The 16092-nt window shown below is 54.0% G+C and overlaps 1 protein-coding gene across 1 annotated transcript in view; it reads left to right on the top strand.

The window, feature by feature from the left end:
- Positions 1 to 10588, top strand: part of WNT3 (Wnt family member 3) — a 47522-nt gene extending 36934 nt beyond the window's left edge. The window contains exons 2-5 of the mRNA XM_036837133.1: positions 1596 to 1837; positions 5565 to 5830; positions 6439 to 6926; positions 10509 to 10588. Coding sequence (XP_036693028.1) covers positions 1596 to 1837; positions 5565 to 5830; positions 6439 to 6918 — 988 coding nt within the window. The 3' untranslated portion in view covers positions 6919 to 6926; positions 10509 to 10588. The remainder of the gene's footprint in view (positions 1 to 1595; positions 1838 to 5564; positions 5831 to 6438; positions 6927 to 10508) is intronic.
- Positions 10589 to 16092: the final 5504 nt, after the last annotated feature.

Here is a 16092-nt window from a genome sequence, read left to right as displayed (position 1 = left end):
CGTCCTCCATCTGGCCTCAGCTCCCCTCTCCAGCTGTCTGCATATAGGGCTTTGGGGCCTAAACGTCAGAGGAGGGAGTGGGAGAGGCCTGGCCTTCTTCCCTTCCTCCCATGATGGCCCAATGCTGAGTCATCCGCACTGAACCCCGGCTCGGTTTCTCTATCCGGTGGTTGCAGAGCCGCTGGGGCAGCTGCAGGGCAGGGCTGGATGTGCTGGTTAAGAGCACGTGGAGAGGCAGCCTGAGCTGGGGCGGGAGGCTCAACTCTGCCGCTGCACAGTCCTGCAGACTTGGGCAGTTTACTTAGCTCCCTGGCCTCAGTTTCCTTGTCTGTGAAATGGGATGTTGACGATGATAATGAAGTTCCTACCTCACAGACTTGCTGTGAGGTTTCCATAAGGTAAGAAACATGAGCACTCAGAACTGGTCCAGTACATAATAAATGATAGGTGTTTGATTATCATTATTATCACAATAACCAGTTTATAACTGTAAACAGGGCAGGGGCAGGAGAGGGCAACCTGCAAAGCCCAGTCAGATGCTGTTGTGTCTTGGTGCCCATCAGGGGGCTCTGGGCTGACCTGCTCTATCACTCAGGTTCAGTCTTAAGGCCCAAGGTGCCCACGGGCCAGGCCTGCAGTCACTCCCACCCCTCAGGACCCAGGCAGGCACTGCCCAGAAGGCAGGGTGGTACGTGGTTAGCCCCACCTAGATTGCCGGACTACTGACTGAAAAATGAGGGACATTAGAGTGACGTGATTTGATCAAGGTCACTTGCATTGGATGGGGGGAGTACGATCTGAGGTCTTCTCCCTCCTGACCCTGAGCTAGACTTCCATGAAACAAAGCCAAGCTCCAATCTCTGGTCAGAAAAGAGATGGCGCTCCAGAAACTTCTAGGGAACTGCAAAGATGGTCACAGAGGCCCTGGTGGACAAAGGACAGAGGACCTGGGGAGAGACACTGGGAGGCTCTGGGCTGGGCAGGCATCGTCCTAGGGAAGAGGCTGAGGAGCATTGCCACAGGTGGTACGTGTGTGTATGTGTATGTATGAGTGCAAGCTTGCACACATGTGCAAGCTCCCTGCTAGGACTGAGGCTTCTCTACTTTCTGCTTTCTCTGAGATGTGATGGGGGTCAAGCCAGCTCCTGCCATCTTCCTCTCCGTAGATTTTGTTTCCTTCCGACGGATCATTGGAAGTCTCCATGTGGCCCTAGAAACTGAAACTCCCAACCTGACCTCTCCCCATCAGGGAAACTGGCCCAGAGCTTGGGAGGGACTTGACCTGGGCCTCTAATACCATCTTTCCATCCAGGGTTCTTTTCATAGTATTGCATTGCCCCCAGGTGCCCCTGCAAACTGGAAATGCCCATGGCAGAGGGCCGACTCCCTGGATCAGAGCTCTGCCCTTCAAGGGACAGTATACACGCAAGGTCAAAGGCAGTGCGTTCAGATGCCAGGTTTCTCAGGGCCATGGCTTCAGGCTCACAGGCCCTCCATGGCTCCACCTACCCTGAGTACTCACGGAGAAGAAACGATGCCCACAGTGGGCCGCGTGCTTTGTGCCTGCAGTGCCACTGCCCTCTGTCTGCCCGCAGGTCCCTGGCCCTGGGCCAGCAGTACACATCCCTGGGCTCACAGCCCCTGCTCTGCGGCTCCATCCCAGGCCTGGTCCCCAAGCAACTGCGCTTCTGCCGCAATTACATCGAAATCATGCCCAGCGTGGCCGAGGGCGTGAAGCTGGGCATCCAGGAGTGCCAGCACCAGTTCCGGGGCCGCCGCTGGAACTGCACCACCATCGACGACAGCCTGGCCATCTTCGGGCCCGTCCTCGACAAAGGTACCGTCTCTGGGTGGGTAGGAGGTGCGCGAGGAGGTGGGGGGAGGGCATCAGGACACAGTTACTCTTCCACATCAGGGCGTCTCAGCTCTGAGCCCAGGGTCCCCAGGGGAGGGCGAGAAAGCTGGTCACGACCCGCGGCCTCCACAGAAGTGGGCCAGGTCCCTCTCTGGCCTGACCCAGGCTGTCATCGTGGTTGCCACACCTTCCCAGGTGCTGCTGGGGGCTGGGCAGCCTTGAGATCCCATCCCGAGATCCTAGGGCAGGCTAGGAGGCTGCAGCCTTCCTTTCCTCCTGGCTGGCACAGTGGGTGGCCCCAGGCTTTGATGTGGACTTCTGTGACATTTTCCCAATGCTGTGTTAAGTGCTATGTAAATCTAGCTTTGGGGTGGGGTGAGAGCATTGTCACCCTTAGGTCCCTCCCATGTAGAAAATTCTGGAGTTGAGGAAGCTGCCTCGCGCTGGTGGCACTGCATTGCCCCCAGGTGCTTCCGTGAGAAGCTTCTGCTGGTCCCTATGCCCCTGCTAGCTGGATATGCCCATGGATTGTGGCGGGGCTAGAGGGTGTGCTGGCCTCTGGGTAACTTGCATCTTGCAACCTGGGAGTCTCATTGGCTGGGTCTCAAATGAATGGGATTCACATTACTTGACTCTGAACATGAAGGCACTGGGAGAGAGGGATGAGAGGCACAACTGCTCCCAAGAAGGGGATTTTGGGGCTGGTGAGTTCTGGGCTGAAGTTGGGCTACTCTTTGAGCAATTGCAGCGTCTAGTAATGTAATGACCCAGCTGGCCTCCCGGGAGCTACCATTCCTTTTCCTCAGCAGCTTGAACCCTTTTCCGGCCACCACCAGGGCTTTGGCACCCAAACGGGTGAACCTGGCCCTCCCTCCTTTTAGAAGAGTTGCATTTACAGCTAGAAAGAAAAGGGATCTGAGAAGCAGCTGGACCTGGGGAAGGGTTGGGGGGGGAGTGGCTGGGAATGAGTGGGGCGAAGCCGACCCCTCATTTTAGAGTGGAGTCCCCCTTTACCTGTGCCTCAGATGCACCTTGTAAGTCCGACCTACAGGCTATTGTCATGGGACAGAAGGGCAATTAGCGAATCAATGGATGATGATTCTGCTTACGCTTCTATTACCAAAGCTAATTACTCCTTGTTTACATGAAAGGTTTGGCCTCTAATTGGGGCCAAGTGGCGGTGGTTTGCATTTCAAACCTGATCTTGCCGGTGTGTCAGTCTCCTCGCCTTCCGGTGCCCCACCTCGGGCCAGGTAGCGCTTAATCAAACAGCCTGGCGTCTAGACGCGCTCCCCAAAGCAGGACTCACCTTCTGATTGCTCTTCCCCGCGCGGGACGTTAGCCTGTGAAAACCGGGTCTCTGAGCTTATTATCCCTTCATGTCTGTGTTTAACGTTTTAAATCACCGTTGTAGGTTCTACGACTTGCCTACATCTCGAAATTGCAAGAGGGCAGCTTTGTGTGGGGGGAGGGAGGGAAGATGTCAGATACACTGGGAATCTGAGGGAAGCTCTGCGGTCTCCGGGAGGAGGGCCCCCGCATGCACGCGCGCCCCAGCGCCCAGAGCCCGGGGGGAACGGGTTCGAACGCAGCTCTAGGCTTCACGCTCGGGCCCCGCCTCTGGCGAGTCCCCCACCCCTGCCGTGTGGGCCGCCAGGGTAGACCTCTGCCCACGGCTTTGAGACCCAGGGTGGCAGGGAGGCGGTCTGCTCCGGGGCGCGCATCTTCCGCGGACGCCGGGGACCGACTCCCCGGGGCTGGCCCGCCCGGAGCGGAGGCCGGGGCGGGGTTGCACCCGGGCGCGGGGGGCGCAGGGGTCAGCGGCCGGAAGGCGCGAGGCTGCGACGGCGGGGTGCGGGCGGCGGGGGATCGCGGTCCCCGGGCGGGGCGGGCGACCCGGAGGGGCTTAGGCGGCTTGAAAAGGGGCCCGAGGGCCGTCCCCCACCGCGCAGCCCGGCCCCGCGCCCGCTGCGGCCGCCGAGCCATTCACACGCCCTCTGGCCATTCGGCGCGGCGCGGGGGCGGGGGGCGCCGCTTCAATGGGGATTTCGCGGGCCGGCGCCGGGGCCGGGGGCGCGGCCCGGCCGCGGGAGCCGCCCGTTGCTACGCGGTGGCGGCCGGCCCGGCGGCCCGGGCCCGGCGGCCGCATTATGCGGGTAATGCGGTGTGACACCGCGCGAACAAAGGCGGATTGAGCGGCCCAGCGGGCCCCGCCGGACGGGGACCAGCACAGCAGGGCTGTCAGCGCCGCTCCCAGGCTAATCCCCGCCCCGCCCCCGCCGCCCCCGCGTCCCCGGGGCTGGGAACCGAGCGCGGCCCTGGGCCCGGGCGCCGCCGCCGCCGCGAGAGGCCGCGGGCCGGCCGGAAGCGCGGCGCTCGCCCTCGGCGCCCCCGGGTCGCTGAGGGGTGGGCAGCCGGGGCCGGGGTCGGAGCCGGGGCGCAGCGCCTCAGGCCTCGGCCGCCCCGTGTCGCAGTCGGCGCTGGCTGCGCGGGTCCACTGCCCAGGCGGGGCCCGCTCCCACTCCCCGCTGGCCTGCTCGGGAAGGGGGACGCACCCTCCTCTGCAGGTGGCCCACGAGGGCCCCGGGGCCTCTAAAGAGACGGCAGTGGCCACGAGGGGTTACGAGGCTCCCTCGTCCGCCGAGCTGCCCTCAGCGCTCAGGACCAGAGCCACAGCCCAGGAAAGGAGGCATCCAGGCCAGCAGCCCGGCGTTTTGCAACCTGCCTGGCCTTGGGCAAGTCACCTCCCTGCTCTGGGTTCCTCACCAGTAAGGAGAGAGATGGTTGGACTGCAGGTCTTTCAGGCCTTTGCCTCCGTAGTTGTCAATGTCTGTATCTGCTAAATGGGCCCATAATAAGACTTTCTGCCTCATAGAGGTGAGAGGATTAAATGGGATAAAGCACATGAAGGGCAGAGTCTGGTGCATACCCAACACTCAAAGGTAGTTATCATTATAATGATGTCGGCGGGGTGGTGGGGGGCACCCTGAGAATCTCTTCTTTCTCTTTGCTGGACCCTGGGGCAGAAGCAGGGAAGTGCCCTGTGTCCCTCCATCCTCCCGGGAGGAGCTTGGCCTTCTCAGTCCAAAACCTTGGCTTTGTCTGGGTGGAGGACAGGAGAATGGAAGGGGGAAGCTGACATGCTGACCACTGCACTCCTGGTCAGGATCTCTGGTGGCAGAGGGAAGTTGTACCCATTTTACAAAAAGGGTAAGTGAGGCTCAGAAAAGGAAAGGGTCTGCCCACGTGCATCCAGGTGGGCAATGGGTGGACTTGGGTAGGTTTAGGCTGTAGTTTCCCAGGCCTCCCTCCCCACAGACCTCAGGCTCTCTCAGGAGTGGGAGGGCCCGGGTCTGTGCTGGGATTTCCAATTTGGGAAGGTGGAGGGCAGGGGGGCCTGGGGCCAGGACAGATCAAGGCCACCTTATGTCTTCAGCAACCTGCCAGAGTTGTCTTTCCACCCCTGTTTCTAACAGGCTCCACTCTGCCAGCTGTTAAAGCCCTGGGTTAATCAGTTAGCAGCTCTGGGCCTCAGTTTGTTCATCTGTAAACTGGGGATACCCACTAGGGGCTAGGCCAACCAAGGAGGAAAAGGCACTTCTTCTCCCTTGGGGCTGCCGAGCCCCTTTTCGCAGCTGGGGAAGTCAAGGCAGGGCAGCCACGTCCCAGGACCCGGCCTGAGCAGTGCCTCCCAATGCCTTCCCCACAGCCACCCGCGAATCGGCCTTCGTGCACGCCATCGCCTCAGCCGGCGTGGCCTTCGCCGTCACACGCTCCTGTGCCGAGGGCACCTCCACCATCTGTGGCTGCGACTCGCATCATAAAGGGCCGCCCGGCGAGGGCTGGAAGTGGGGCGGCTGCAGCGAGGACGCCGACTTCGGGGTGCTTGTGTCCCGGGAGTTCGCGGACGCACGTGAGAACAGGCCGGATGCGCGCTCGGCCATGAACAAGCACAACAACGAAGCTGGCCGCACGGTGAGCCCTGGCCGCCCTCACCCCAGCCCTGCCCAAGACCCCTTCCCGGACCTGTCCCTGCCCCTCCCTGTGGCCCCTGTGCATTCCCGGCTCCCTGCTCTCCTCTTTCCCCCTCCTTTCTCCTCGGACTGCTCCCGGTCCCCACCCCCACCCCCACCCCCACCCCCACCCCACCCTGGGGATGCGCAGCCCGCGAGCGCAGGTACCAGCCAGCCCATCCGGTGCACTTCAGCTGCCTGTGTAGGGCTGTGAGACCCGTGGACCTGGCTTTGAATTCAGCCTCCATCCTTTCCTATGGTGCTTGACCTAGGGCTAGTCACTTAAGCTCCCAGCCTCTTTCCCTATCTGTTACACGGGAATAACAATCCTTACTTCCTAGGGCTTTGAGAAGTGGATGTGATTTCTGCCAGTGCTTGGGGTGTGAAGGGGAGGGAAACAACGGTCATTATTCTTTAGGTCTGAGCCTCAGTCCCTAGTCAGTTCTCATCCTGGCCTAGTGTCGGAATAGAGAAGGCTTCAGCGATGGGGGTGGGTGGGGCAGAGTGGGAGGGCCTGTCGTGCTCCCAGGTGGGGTCAGTCTGGGGACCAGCTGCTACTCCTCTTCCCAGACCATCCTGGACCACATGCACCTCAAGTGCAAGTGCCACGGGCTGTCGGGCAGCTGCGAGGTCAAGACCTGCTGGTGGGCCCAGCCCGACTTCCGCGCCATCGGGGACTTCCTCAAGGACAAGTACGACAGCGCCTCGGAGATGGTGGTGGAGAAGCACCGGGAGTCCCGTGGCTGGGTGGAGACCCTCCGCGCCAAGTACGCGCTCTTCAAGCCGCCCACTGAGAGGGACCTGGTCTACTACGAGAACTCCCCCAACTTTTGCGAGCCCAACCCCGAGACGGGCTCCTTCGGCACCAGGGACCGGACTTGCAACGTCACCTCCCACGGCATCGATGGCTGCGACCTGCTCTGCTGCGGCCGCGGCCACAACACAAGGACGGAGAAGCGGAAGGAGAAATGCCACTGCATCTTCCACTGGTGCTGCTACGTGAGCTGCCAGGAGTGTATCCGCATCTACGATGTGCACACCTGCAAGTAGGGAGCCAGGTAGGGTGGCCCGGTGGGGAGGCTGGGGTGCCTTGGTGCAGGGCACTGGGTTTGCCTGTCTCCTCTTCTTGGCAACCCTGTTCTGTTTCTGAGCGGTCCAGGACACATGTTTCCAAAGCCAAGGTAGGAAGCCAGGATTTCCCAAGCTTCAGTGGGAATGGTCCTTGGGCAGTGTCTTGGTGGATTACACAAAGCACAGATAATAACCAAGTGTGTGCACACGAGGCTGCAATTGATTAGATTCGTGTACAAGTTAGTAAATTAGGAGCCAGGTCAATTTTTCGCACAGCCACTAGCTATCATTATTGAACATCTGTGGAGCCAGAGGAGGGACTGTGGGGTTGGAGGCTGGGACGCCTGACTTCTGGTCTTGACCGTGCTCCTAACTTCCTGTTCTTTCACTTCTTTGGGCCTCAGGTTTCTTACTGTAAAGTGAGGGGGTTAAAATACTTGAAATAGCAGGCCAAAAAGTCTCTTGTACCCCTGAGGCAGAGTCGTTCTGCATCCACCTTGAACTTAGAGGGCAGGTTTTTGTGCAAGCGTAACTCCTACCACCCTCAAGGAGGTGGGTGGGAGGAAGCGGTGTATAAGCCCATATCCCGGCAGATCTGAAGCTTGGGTGGAGCGGGGCACACTCTCACCGCGTTTATGGACGGTGATGGGGAGGAGGAAGGAGTCAAGCTCAGAGTGATGGCGGTGAGTAATCAAGGGATCAAAGGCCGGTGGATTAGGCTCCCAAGCTTCCCAGAGGTGGCCTGCGTGGGAGACACTGTTGCCCGGCCCTCGGGTCCATAGGTCCCCAGGACAGGTCAAGATTGGCGTGTGGTGGTCCTGGTCTTGGAGGGTTTCTAAGGCCCAAGGGAGGGTTTCTCCCTTTTCTCTGCCCTGAGAAGGGGCCTAATCTACAGGGGTCCGAGCCCTGGTCCAGCTTCCACCACTTGCCCACCTTGTGACCCAAACAAGACCATCTCCTCATCTGTCATCCTCCCCAGGGGTGCTATGAGGAACAAAGTGAAGGACCCTGGAGACAGTGCTTGATTCGTTGTGAAGGACTCCCCTGTCTGGGTCATCGCTGCCTGGGGCTGTGTCAGCGAGGGCACCCCACTGGGCGATGTGGTTCCACACAGGGCGGGACTGGGGGAGGGGTCGGACTTCTGTGGGGCATGGAGGGACCTCACGTGCTGGGGAGAGCTCTGCTGGAGGGGTGGCTCAGCCAGTCTGGGAAGCCCCTCTGTGTAGCTCAAGTTCCGTCCTGGCAGGGACAGAGTCTGGGAAGACAGCAGGAGGCACCACTTTTCTTGGTGTCTGAATAAAAGCAGTGTGGGGAGTGGAAAGAGGACAGAGGTGGTTCTACCTCCACCACTTCCCAGCTGGAAGCCCAGTTTCCTCATCTGTACGACAGTGGTGATGATGTGGGCCTAGCAGAATTTTCCTGCGGTTCAAGCCAGCCAGCAGATGTGAATGCTCGTCTGAATAGGGTGCTAATAGAAAGTGATGAATGCCGTGAGAGCCAGGACGTGAGGGCAGTCATCGTGCAAGGAAACGGTGTCATCACCTGGGCAGTTTCATTTACTGCTTTTCAAAACGATGGAAGAGAAGTCGGTGACTAAGAGAGAACGCCCAGGCCCCTGTGGCTTGTCAGCTGGAAGGAATGTTTGAAACCTGCAGTGCTTCCTTCCTCTGATGTCCACTCTGGCCAGGGGCAACAGAGTCCCCACTGTCAAGCAGGACACGGCTCTGGCCATTCTGAGAGGAGGCTGGGGGGAAATCGGAGTTTCAGAACACTAGCCCTGGAGGGGGCACAGAGGGCCGTTTGTCTAGCCTGCCCATTGCACAGATAAGGACACTGAGCCCAGGGCTCTGCCTCCAGAAAGGCCCCATATGTGGGTCCTGCAGAGGCCACAGCGGCAGCAGCCCAGGCCCCGGCAGTGGCTCTACGGGGCTCCAGGGTGTCACAGCTCTGTTCCAGCACCTCCCCTCCCCTCCCCTCCGTGAGCAGCCTAGAGAAGCCGTCTGCCAAGTGGGAAGGAGGTGCTGGGTTTGCCCTCAGTGTCCATAAAACTCCCCCGCCTGCGATCTGACACTGATCGTGAGAAGAATCAACACTCTCCATCAGCCTTCTGTTCCGCGTTTCTGCAACAGAATGGCACTGCCCCCAGTCTCATGGAAAGTACTACGTGGATGTGGTTTCGACATGCCACACGCAGGTAGATGGTGGCCCCCCGGGCCCTCATATATGGACACTCTGGAGTCCTTGCTCTGGGACAAGTGGAGAATTGTCCCCCAACGTGGTGCCTTTCTGACACACACTCAGTTTGGTGAGTGATTTGGGGCAAGTTGTTTTGCCTCTCTGAGCCCCAGTTCCCTCACCTGTGGATTAGAGGTCATCCACACAAACAGCCCTGGCACAGGGACAGCCCTGCCAAGGAAGCAGCAAAAGATTCCAAGGCCGAGGGGAGCTGACCTCCAAGGGCGACTTTCCCCCAGGCCTGCTGCTGGTCTGGAGCCCCAGGCTGAGACCAGTTACCTTTCCTGTCCTTTCATCCACACCGACACTCTGCAGGCGAGATGAGAATGTTCGAGACAGGCTGGCAGGGACTTCAGGGAACAGAGCCTGCAGCCTTTCTGTTGGCTGCACTGTCTCCAGTGCAGGTGGGAGAGAGAAGGGCGCCCCAGAGCAGGACGTGTGCCCTCCACACGCTCGGGGAGGAGCCCCAGTCAAGATGCTTTATGCCACAGGAAGGTCAGAGTCCTGGGCCTTCCTTGTGGGGAAACCTCTTTCCATTGCTTGTACATTTTGTCCAGCGTCTCAGGCTAACCACTGATTTCCTCCCTTACGAGTTCCAGGTTTATTCCTTGTTATTCAGATTCTGTGAGCACAGTAAGCTGGAAAGGGCTCTGCATGAGAGTCAGGTGGCCTGGCTGACCCCAAGTCCCGGGTCTGTCACTAACTTGCTGCGAGACTTTGGACGTGTCCTTTTAATCTTGCCAAGTCTGTTTCTCTCCTTGTAAAAGTCTACTGGCCGAGGAGTTGGGGGTCGATTGGGAACACCCGTCAGAGCCCTTTGGGCTTAAATCCTTTGTGACATGTAAATACAAATGAAGAAAATGTACACATCGGTGCTCCTATGAGCAGGAATTATTCATAATGCAATAGACTTTCTTCTGTTTGGACAGCTTGATACAGAAACACAGTGTACAGGAGTCTACGAAGTTGGGAGTTGGGCCCTAGATCTGCAAGGTTTCTCCCAGTGTCTGTGCAAGACAGGTTCCTATATCAGGCTAGTTACCTGCTACTGGGCTTCCTGTTGCCCAAGCCCCAGCTGGAGGGTGGAGAGGTAGGATGTGGATCCCAGCGTGTAGACGCTGAAGCTCTACTGTCCGGTAGCTCACACGCCCTTCCTCGGCAGGAGACCCCAGGTAGCGGAGGGAGCGTGGAACGGCCACTGGAGTCTCCTGTTACCTCCAAGTTCAAGAGAAATGCTGAGACACCCGGTCAGCAGCCTCTGAGCTTTGCACCCTGTGGGTGGTCTCTCTGGGAAAATAATCATGTTCCTAATTCTTCCTCTTTACTTTCCAAAGGGCACTGGGAACGGGTGAAGTGTGTGGCTGGGCAGATTCACCGAAGTCCTATGGGAAGCGGGACCCAGAGCCGGGCTCAGGCCTCAGCATCAGACAGCAAGGAATCCGGACTGTTGCCAGATGCACGTGTGGTAAATTACCTGGATCCAACCCGCCCGCTGCCTGGGAGGCCTCCCTCCCTTCTCTCTCATCTTAAGTTTCTCACCCTACTCTGGATGGTGTGTGGTTTTTAAAGAAGGGGCTTTCTTTTTAGTTCTCTAGGGTCTGATAGGAACAGACCCGAGGCTTATCTTTGCACATGTTAAAGAAAATAAAAATGGAAAAAAAACCCCACAGAAAACCACTTCTACTCCAACAGAACAGGCTGGGCTCATGTGAGCGCTCTGCCTGGTGGTAAAGACATCAACGTGGGCAAGATTCTGTTTCCCAGCTGCTTCTCCTGGTGACATTCCAAGATGCCTGCGAGGTGAGAGTTAGGAAGTAGGACAAAGCCCTGCAGTCTCCTTTTCTCTGTCTACTCCCATTCAAATCTGATAGACTTTCACATTCTGATAAAAGCCATAGGTTTAGCTGGGATCAAGTGGTAGGGAGGCCCAAGGCAATCGTTAGAGTCAGGTTTTGAGTTTGAAGAACCGGGAGTTCCAGGTGGCCTGGTAAAGCTGTTTGAAGAGCAGCGCTATGTTCTTCTCAGTCCCATTTTCTCTGTAACCCTGTTCTGCACGAGAGGCTCTTGGGAACTGCAGTCAGATCTCAAAAATCTTTTTCTACCATTCTGCAGTTTCCACCATTAACGCAGTACTTTTTTTTTTTTTTTTTTCTGTAGTGAACGTTGTAAATAGGTTATGTGTGTGGGGCAAGCCTCCTCTAGCTCCAATGGCTTCCTGAAGAAAGTGGTATCTTTAACGGGGCCATTCTGTCCCTCCCAGCCCTGCTCACCTGCAGATTCTCCATAAAAACAAACTCCAGGTCGAGCAGTTGGACTGTAGGTCACCTTAGTATAAATTAGACAAAGGGTCAGAGGGAGAGTAGCAATATATTCCTGAAGTTCCAATGTTGTGGCTAGTAGATGAGGACACGTCGTCCTGCATCCTTGTCTTTCGTTGGCCTGCGTGAGGAAACGGAAATGCAGAGTTCCTTCACACAGGTCTTCCGGCCTCACCGGTATGCTGACAGCATCAATCCGTGCAGACACCAAGGATCAGCATTAGGTGTTCAAAGGGGGGCAAGCCGTCACTTGCTCCCTTGGGGAAAGCGTCTCACAGCTGAGTCCTCCTTGATCCACACGGGTCCTCTGGAGTGTCCTAGAGGAAGCGAGCACAGTGGAGGCAAACGTGTCTGATGGTATGAGTCAGTGCAACAGCTCTGCCTTAGAGTCAGAAAGAAGAGACACAGCAGGGGCACAGTACAGAACACAGTGATTTCTTCCTCTTCCCCCTTCTCTCTTTGCCTAACGCTGACCTAAGGTACCGGCTCAAGCCATCTTCCTATGTGCTCAGGCAGGTTCGCCAAGACGATTATCTGGAAGCCGTGCCTGCACTCTTGAATCTGCTGGCAGTGAGCCCTGCTAAAAAGATACACATCCCATCCCTCTAGAGAGTTTGAAATGCCCCTCCCCATCTCAGACTGAAGTTTTAAATCATGTCAACCAGATAATGCTTGCTTTATGTGAGAATTCTTTCAGCAGAATGGATACAAATTTTCAAAACAGTCTTTTCATATCTATGTATTCTATATTAAAAGTGATAAAGTCATGTTTCTGGGGCGTATTCAAGTAGCTGACAAGTAATTATTTAATAATAGTACATTGAGTGCATTGTAATTATTCTCACCATAGTCAGGTAATAGTATCCAACAGAAATTTCCTACCAACCTGCTGTATCCAAAGTTTTGTAAAAAGTTGTAGAAGTTGTTGATCTTTTTGATTTTATATTCACAAAAAGTCTCTTTTTATAAATATTATTTATTATACAATGTATATACCTTTGAGTTAACTAAGATTATATATTATATAAATATATATATATTTGGAGAAAATATATTTCATCATGCAGTTTTTTTCTGTTAAGTCATTAAAGAGAAGGTAAGCAAACTTAAAACGGATACATTGTACAATGTGTGGAGTTTCCAGATTAATGCTTAGGAGGTCAAGAATATGAGATTCTGAATGTGGTCGCCTCCACTTTCACTCGGAAATTAGTGGCCCAAATTAAGGTCATTTCCTTTGTTTTCTAAGCAAGATCATCTGAGACGTCATGGACAGTAGGTCTGATCTACTAAAGGACTTTCTTACAGGCTTACTTTGTTCTAAATCAGCTTCTAACAAAGAATTTCCAGTTTCAGAAGTCAGCAATTTGGGCAGTAATTCATCTCATAGACCCCAGCACTTCCAATGCACAAATTAATGTCACTAGCACTGAGATACGGCTCGAGGCCCACAGACCATGGGGTTGGCCACCGACTTAATCCCTTTCTAACCCATGTTTTCAACTCCATTTATTGGGGAAAATAGGATTTGCTTTACTGAAAATGAAACTTGAGTGGAAATGGCTCTCCCCCGCTAGTTCCACTTGAGAGCTAAGCTTCGGGAAGGGTAGGTTGGCGGGAAAGAAGAAATGGTGTGCCCTGGGCTCTGGAACAGGTGTCATTTGAAGGTTTAGATCTGTTTGGGCAGAACAGACCCACTAGCGGGCATGCTCTTGGGAAGGGCATTCTCTCCTTGGACTGAGGCTCCTAAAGGACTCACCTGAAGCTAATAGGTAACGCCTTTTCATCAATGAGATGCTGTAACTCAGTTTTCCCTTTTTTTTTTTATTTTTTAAATTAATTAATTTATTTTTGGCTGTGTTGGGTGTTTGTTCGTTTCTGTGCGAGGGCTTTCTCTAGTTGTGGCGAGCGGGGGCCACTCTTCATCGCGGTGCGCGGACCTCTCACTATCGCGGCCTCTCTTGTTGCGGAGCGCAGGCTCAGTAGTTGTGGCTCACGGGCCTAGTTGCTCCGCGGCATGTGGGATCTTCCCAGACCAGAGCTCGAACCCGTGTCCCCTGCATTGGCAGGCAGACTCTCAACCACTGCGCCACCAGGGAAGCCCTGTAACTCAGTTTTATGACCACAGACAATCCTTTGGTCTCCAGACCTACCCATAAAACGTCACGTTCGGTTTACTTGGCACAGCAAAAATGTCTTCTCTTCCTTTTTCTTTCTCCTGATTTACCTTTAGTAGGAGTAAGTAAATTCAACTCACTTCACAGAAAAAACAACAGAAAAATAGAGGGGTCTGCCTTGTGCGGTGGAGATGGGCTGCCTGTGCCCTAACCTTAGATTAGGGATGGGTACTAGAAGTTCATGAACTTTCTTTTGCCCGTGACATGTCTTTATTTAGTACCTGAAAAGCTTAAATCACAAAAATGGTGGTTTCGGCTGTGCAATGAATCAGACGTGGAAGGGATACAGATCTCCCCGTCTCATGGAGCCGCTCACCTTTGTATTTCACTTTTACATGAAGCTAATACTCATCTACCCCAGTATTTTGGGCACTTTTTTTTAACCTATAAAATTGCCAAATATTTAAATGGCCCCTGGTCACACTCACCAAGGCCATTGGTAATCCTTTCTATGATTAATTATATTTATGGTTTAAGAGAATACAGTTTATAGCAGTGCTTGAACATTTAGTTTCTCCATAAGCGTGAATACTATTAAACATCTAAAAACAAGAGGAAGATCCCCCCCCAAAAAAAATCCAAAAGAAAGAAAAGAGATAATATAATGAGAATCATTATTATCTTTCAAAGCAGTATTATTTTATGAAGAAAGAAGGGAAGGGAAGTGTGTGAGAGAGTTCAAGGATGAAGGGATGAGGTACAAATAGAGGCAGAAGGGAGAAGCAAGGCTAGGGGGACGATGATGGTGAGATTCTTCTAGGTGCGTCAGATGGTGGTGCCCAACGAGCCAACGGTGTATCCACACCGGCCCTGGGGATGTGGACGTGGGCTCATGTGCGTGGCTCACCTACACGCACACACAAGTGAAGTTATTTCAGCAAAATTATGGCTGCTATGGGTTCATCATTTCTCCTGGCTCAACAGAGGACTTTCTAGGAGGCAAAAAATGGATCTTACCATTAATCTTATACTCCCAAAATGGAGTGACAGAGTCAGCTGTGTGGAGACTGTACGCTGGGAAAATTTCAAACCTGAGTGAGTCCCCCTTGCAAACTGTCTCTGCTCCTTGGGATTCTTGCCGATCGCAGGCGCCATCTCCTGCATCTTAATGTCACGGTGTCCGCACAGCACACGCCCTCTGTGGGCCCAGCTCCAGGACCCAGTCTCGGCACTGCTTGCCAGCTGAAGAGAAACTTTGGATCATTTTGCAATAACTTCTGAAATCTACATGCTTTTTTGAACTCTCGTACACACCTTTCCCAGTCACTTCTTTGAAGAGGCTTATGGATCAAGTTGCCAGGCAAGGAAAATGAAATCTTGCTTTTACCTTCTGTGTTTGGGCTGGGTCGGTTGTTTATAGCTGACTCAGTGCTTCAGCAAGTCTGTTTACCAGGATTTGATTATTATACACACTTAAATCTTCTTCAAGACTTGTTGCTGAAACTTAGGGAGGCTGTTCACTGTAGTTTTTAGGATATGAAAAAGCCTTAAAGTAAAACAAATTTCAGGTTTAACCACCATTATCCAGGTTTTCTGTGTTACATTAAAAAAAAAAAAGGCGTTTCAGGGAAGTTGTACAACTTTAGAAAGGATAAAAGAACCTCCTTTTCTGAGGTTTTAATTACATCGTCTGATAAAAAGTAGCCTGTTAACAGTTCATCCGTAGAAGAAGAAATCTAGGGCAGCGGATAGTGGAGTCTCCTTTGCTTTATCACCAGGCCGTGCTGTAATCTCGAGCGCTCTCTGCCCAGCATCAGCTTTGAAGAGTTCCGGGATGGCTTTAAGACTACCTTCTCAAGGCTACGCAGGGGCCAGGTGACCTCAGGGCCCTCCTCCCAGGAGGGCGTGGACAGCTCCTGGGGAGCTGACCCTGCTGCTGGAGAAGCCCTGAGGTTGACCTCTCCCCACAAGCCTTGCTGATTTTCTGGGTGGCTTTTAGTCCTAACCCGAGCCACCTCTAAGGATCAGGGTTTAGGCTAAAAGATCTGATAGCTCAGAAACATGCAAAATGGATGAAGGATACCAAAACGAACCATGTGAAGAAATCTCACTGAGAGTGTTTGAGTCCCTTGGCTTGTACGTGTCATAGGAAGGAGTAATTCTACTTGAGAAACAATTTTCCCTTCCGGTTTATTACTAACCTGCTTATGGCTTTGGTACACTTCAGTTTTTTAGTAAAGGGAAATAAGTAAAAGAGGTATAAAGATTCTTGTTGTGTACTGACTTTATAAAATATGCTATCGATCTGTATTTCCTTTAAATTAACTATATTTTCTGAATGATTAAAATCAGAGATTTTAAAATAAAAATCATCCATCTCCTTACACTAGTTAAAACAAGGAGGGGCTTTTCTGATCCCCTTCTTCTTCATACACTCATATCAGTTATGTATGTTGTTTTGTACAAAATATTGGTCTACAGAA

Source organism: Balaenoptera musculus, chromosome 20 (assembly GCF_009873245.2).
Source record: "Balaenoptera musculus isolate JJ_BM4_2016_0621 chromosome 20, mBalMus1.pri.v3, whole genome shotgun sequence".
NCBI classification, from domain to species: Eukaryota; Metazoa; Chordata; class Mammalia; order Artiodactyla; family Balaenopteridae; genus Balaenoptera; species Balaenoptera musculus.
Note: the sequence above shows the minus strand (reverse complement) of the source record. Positions and strands in the feature narration are given on the sequence as shown.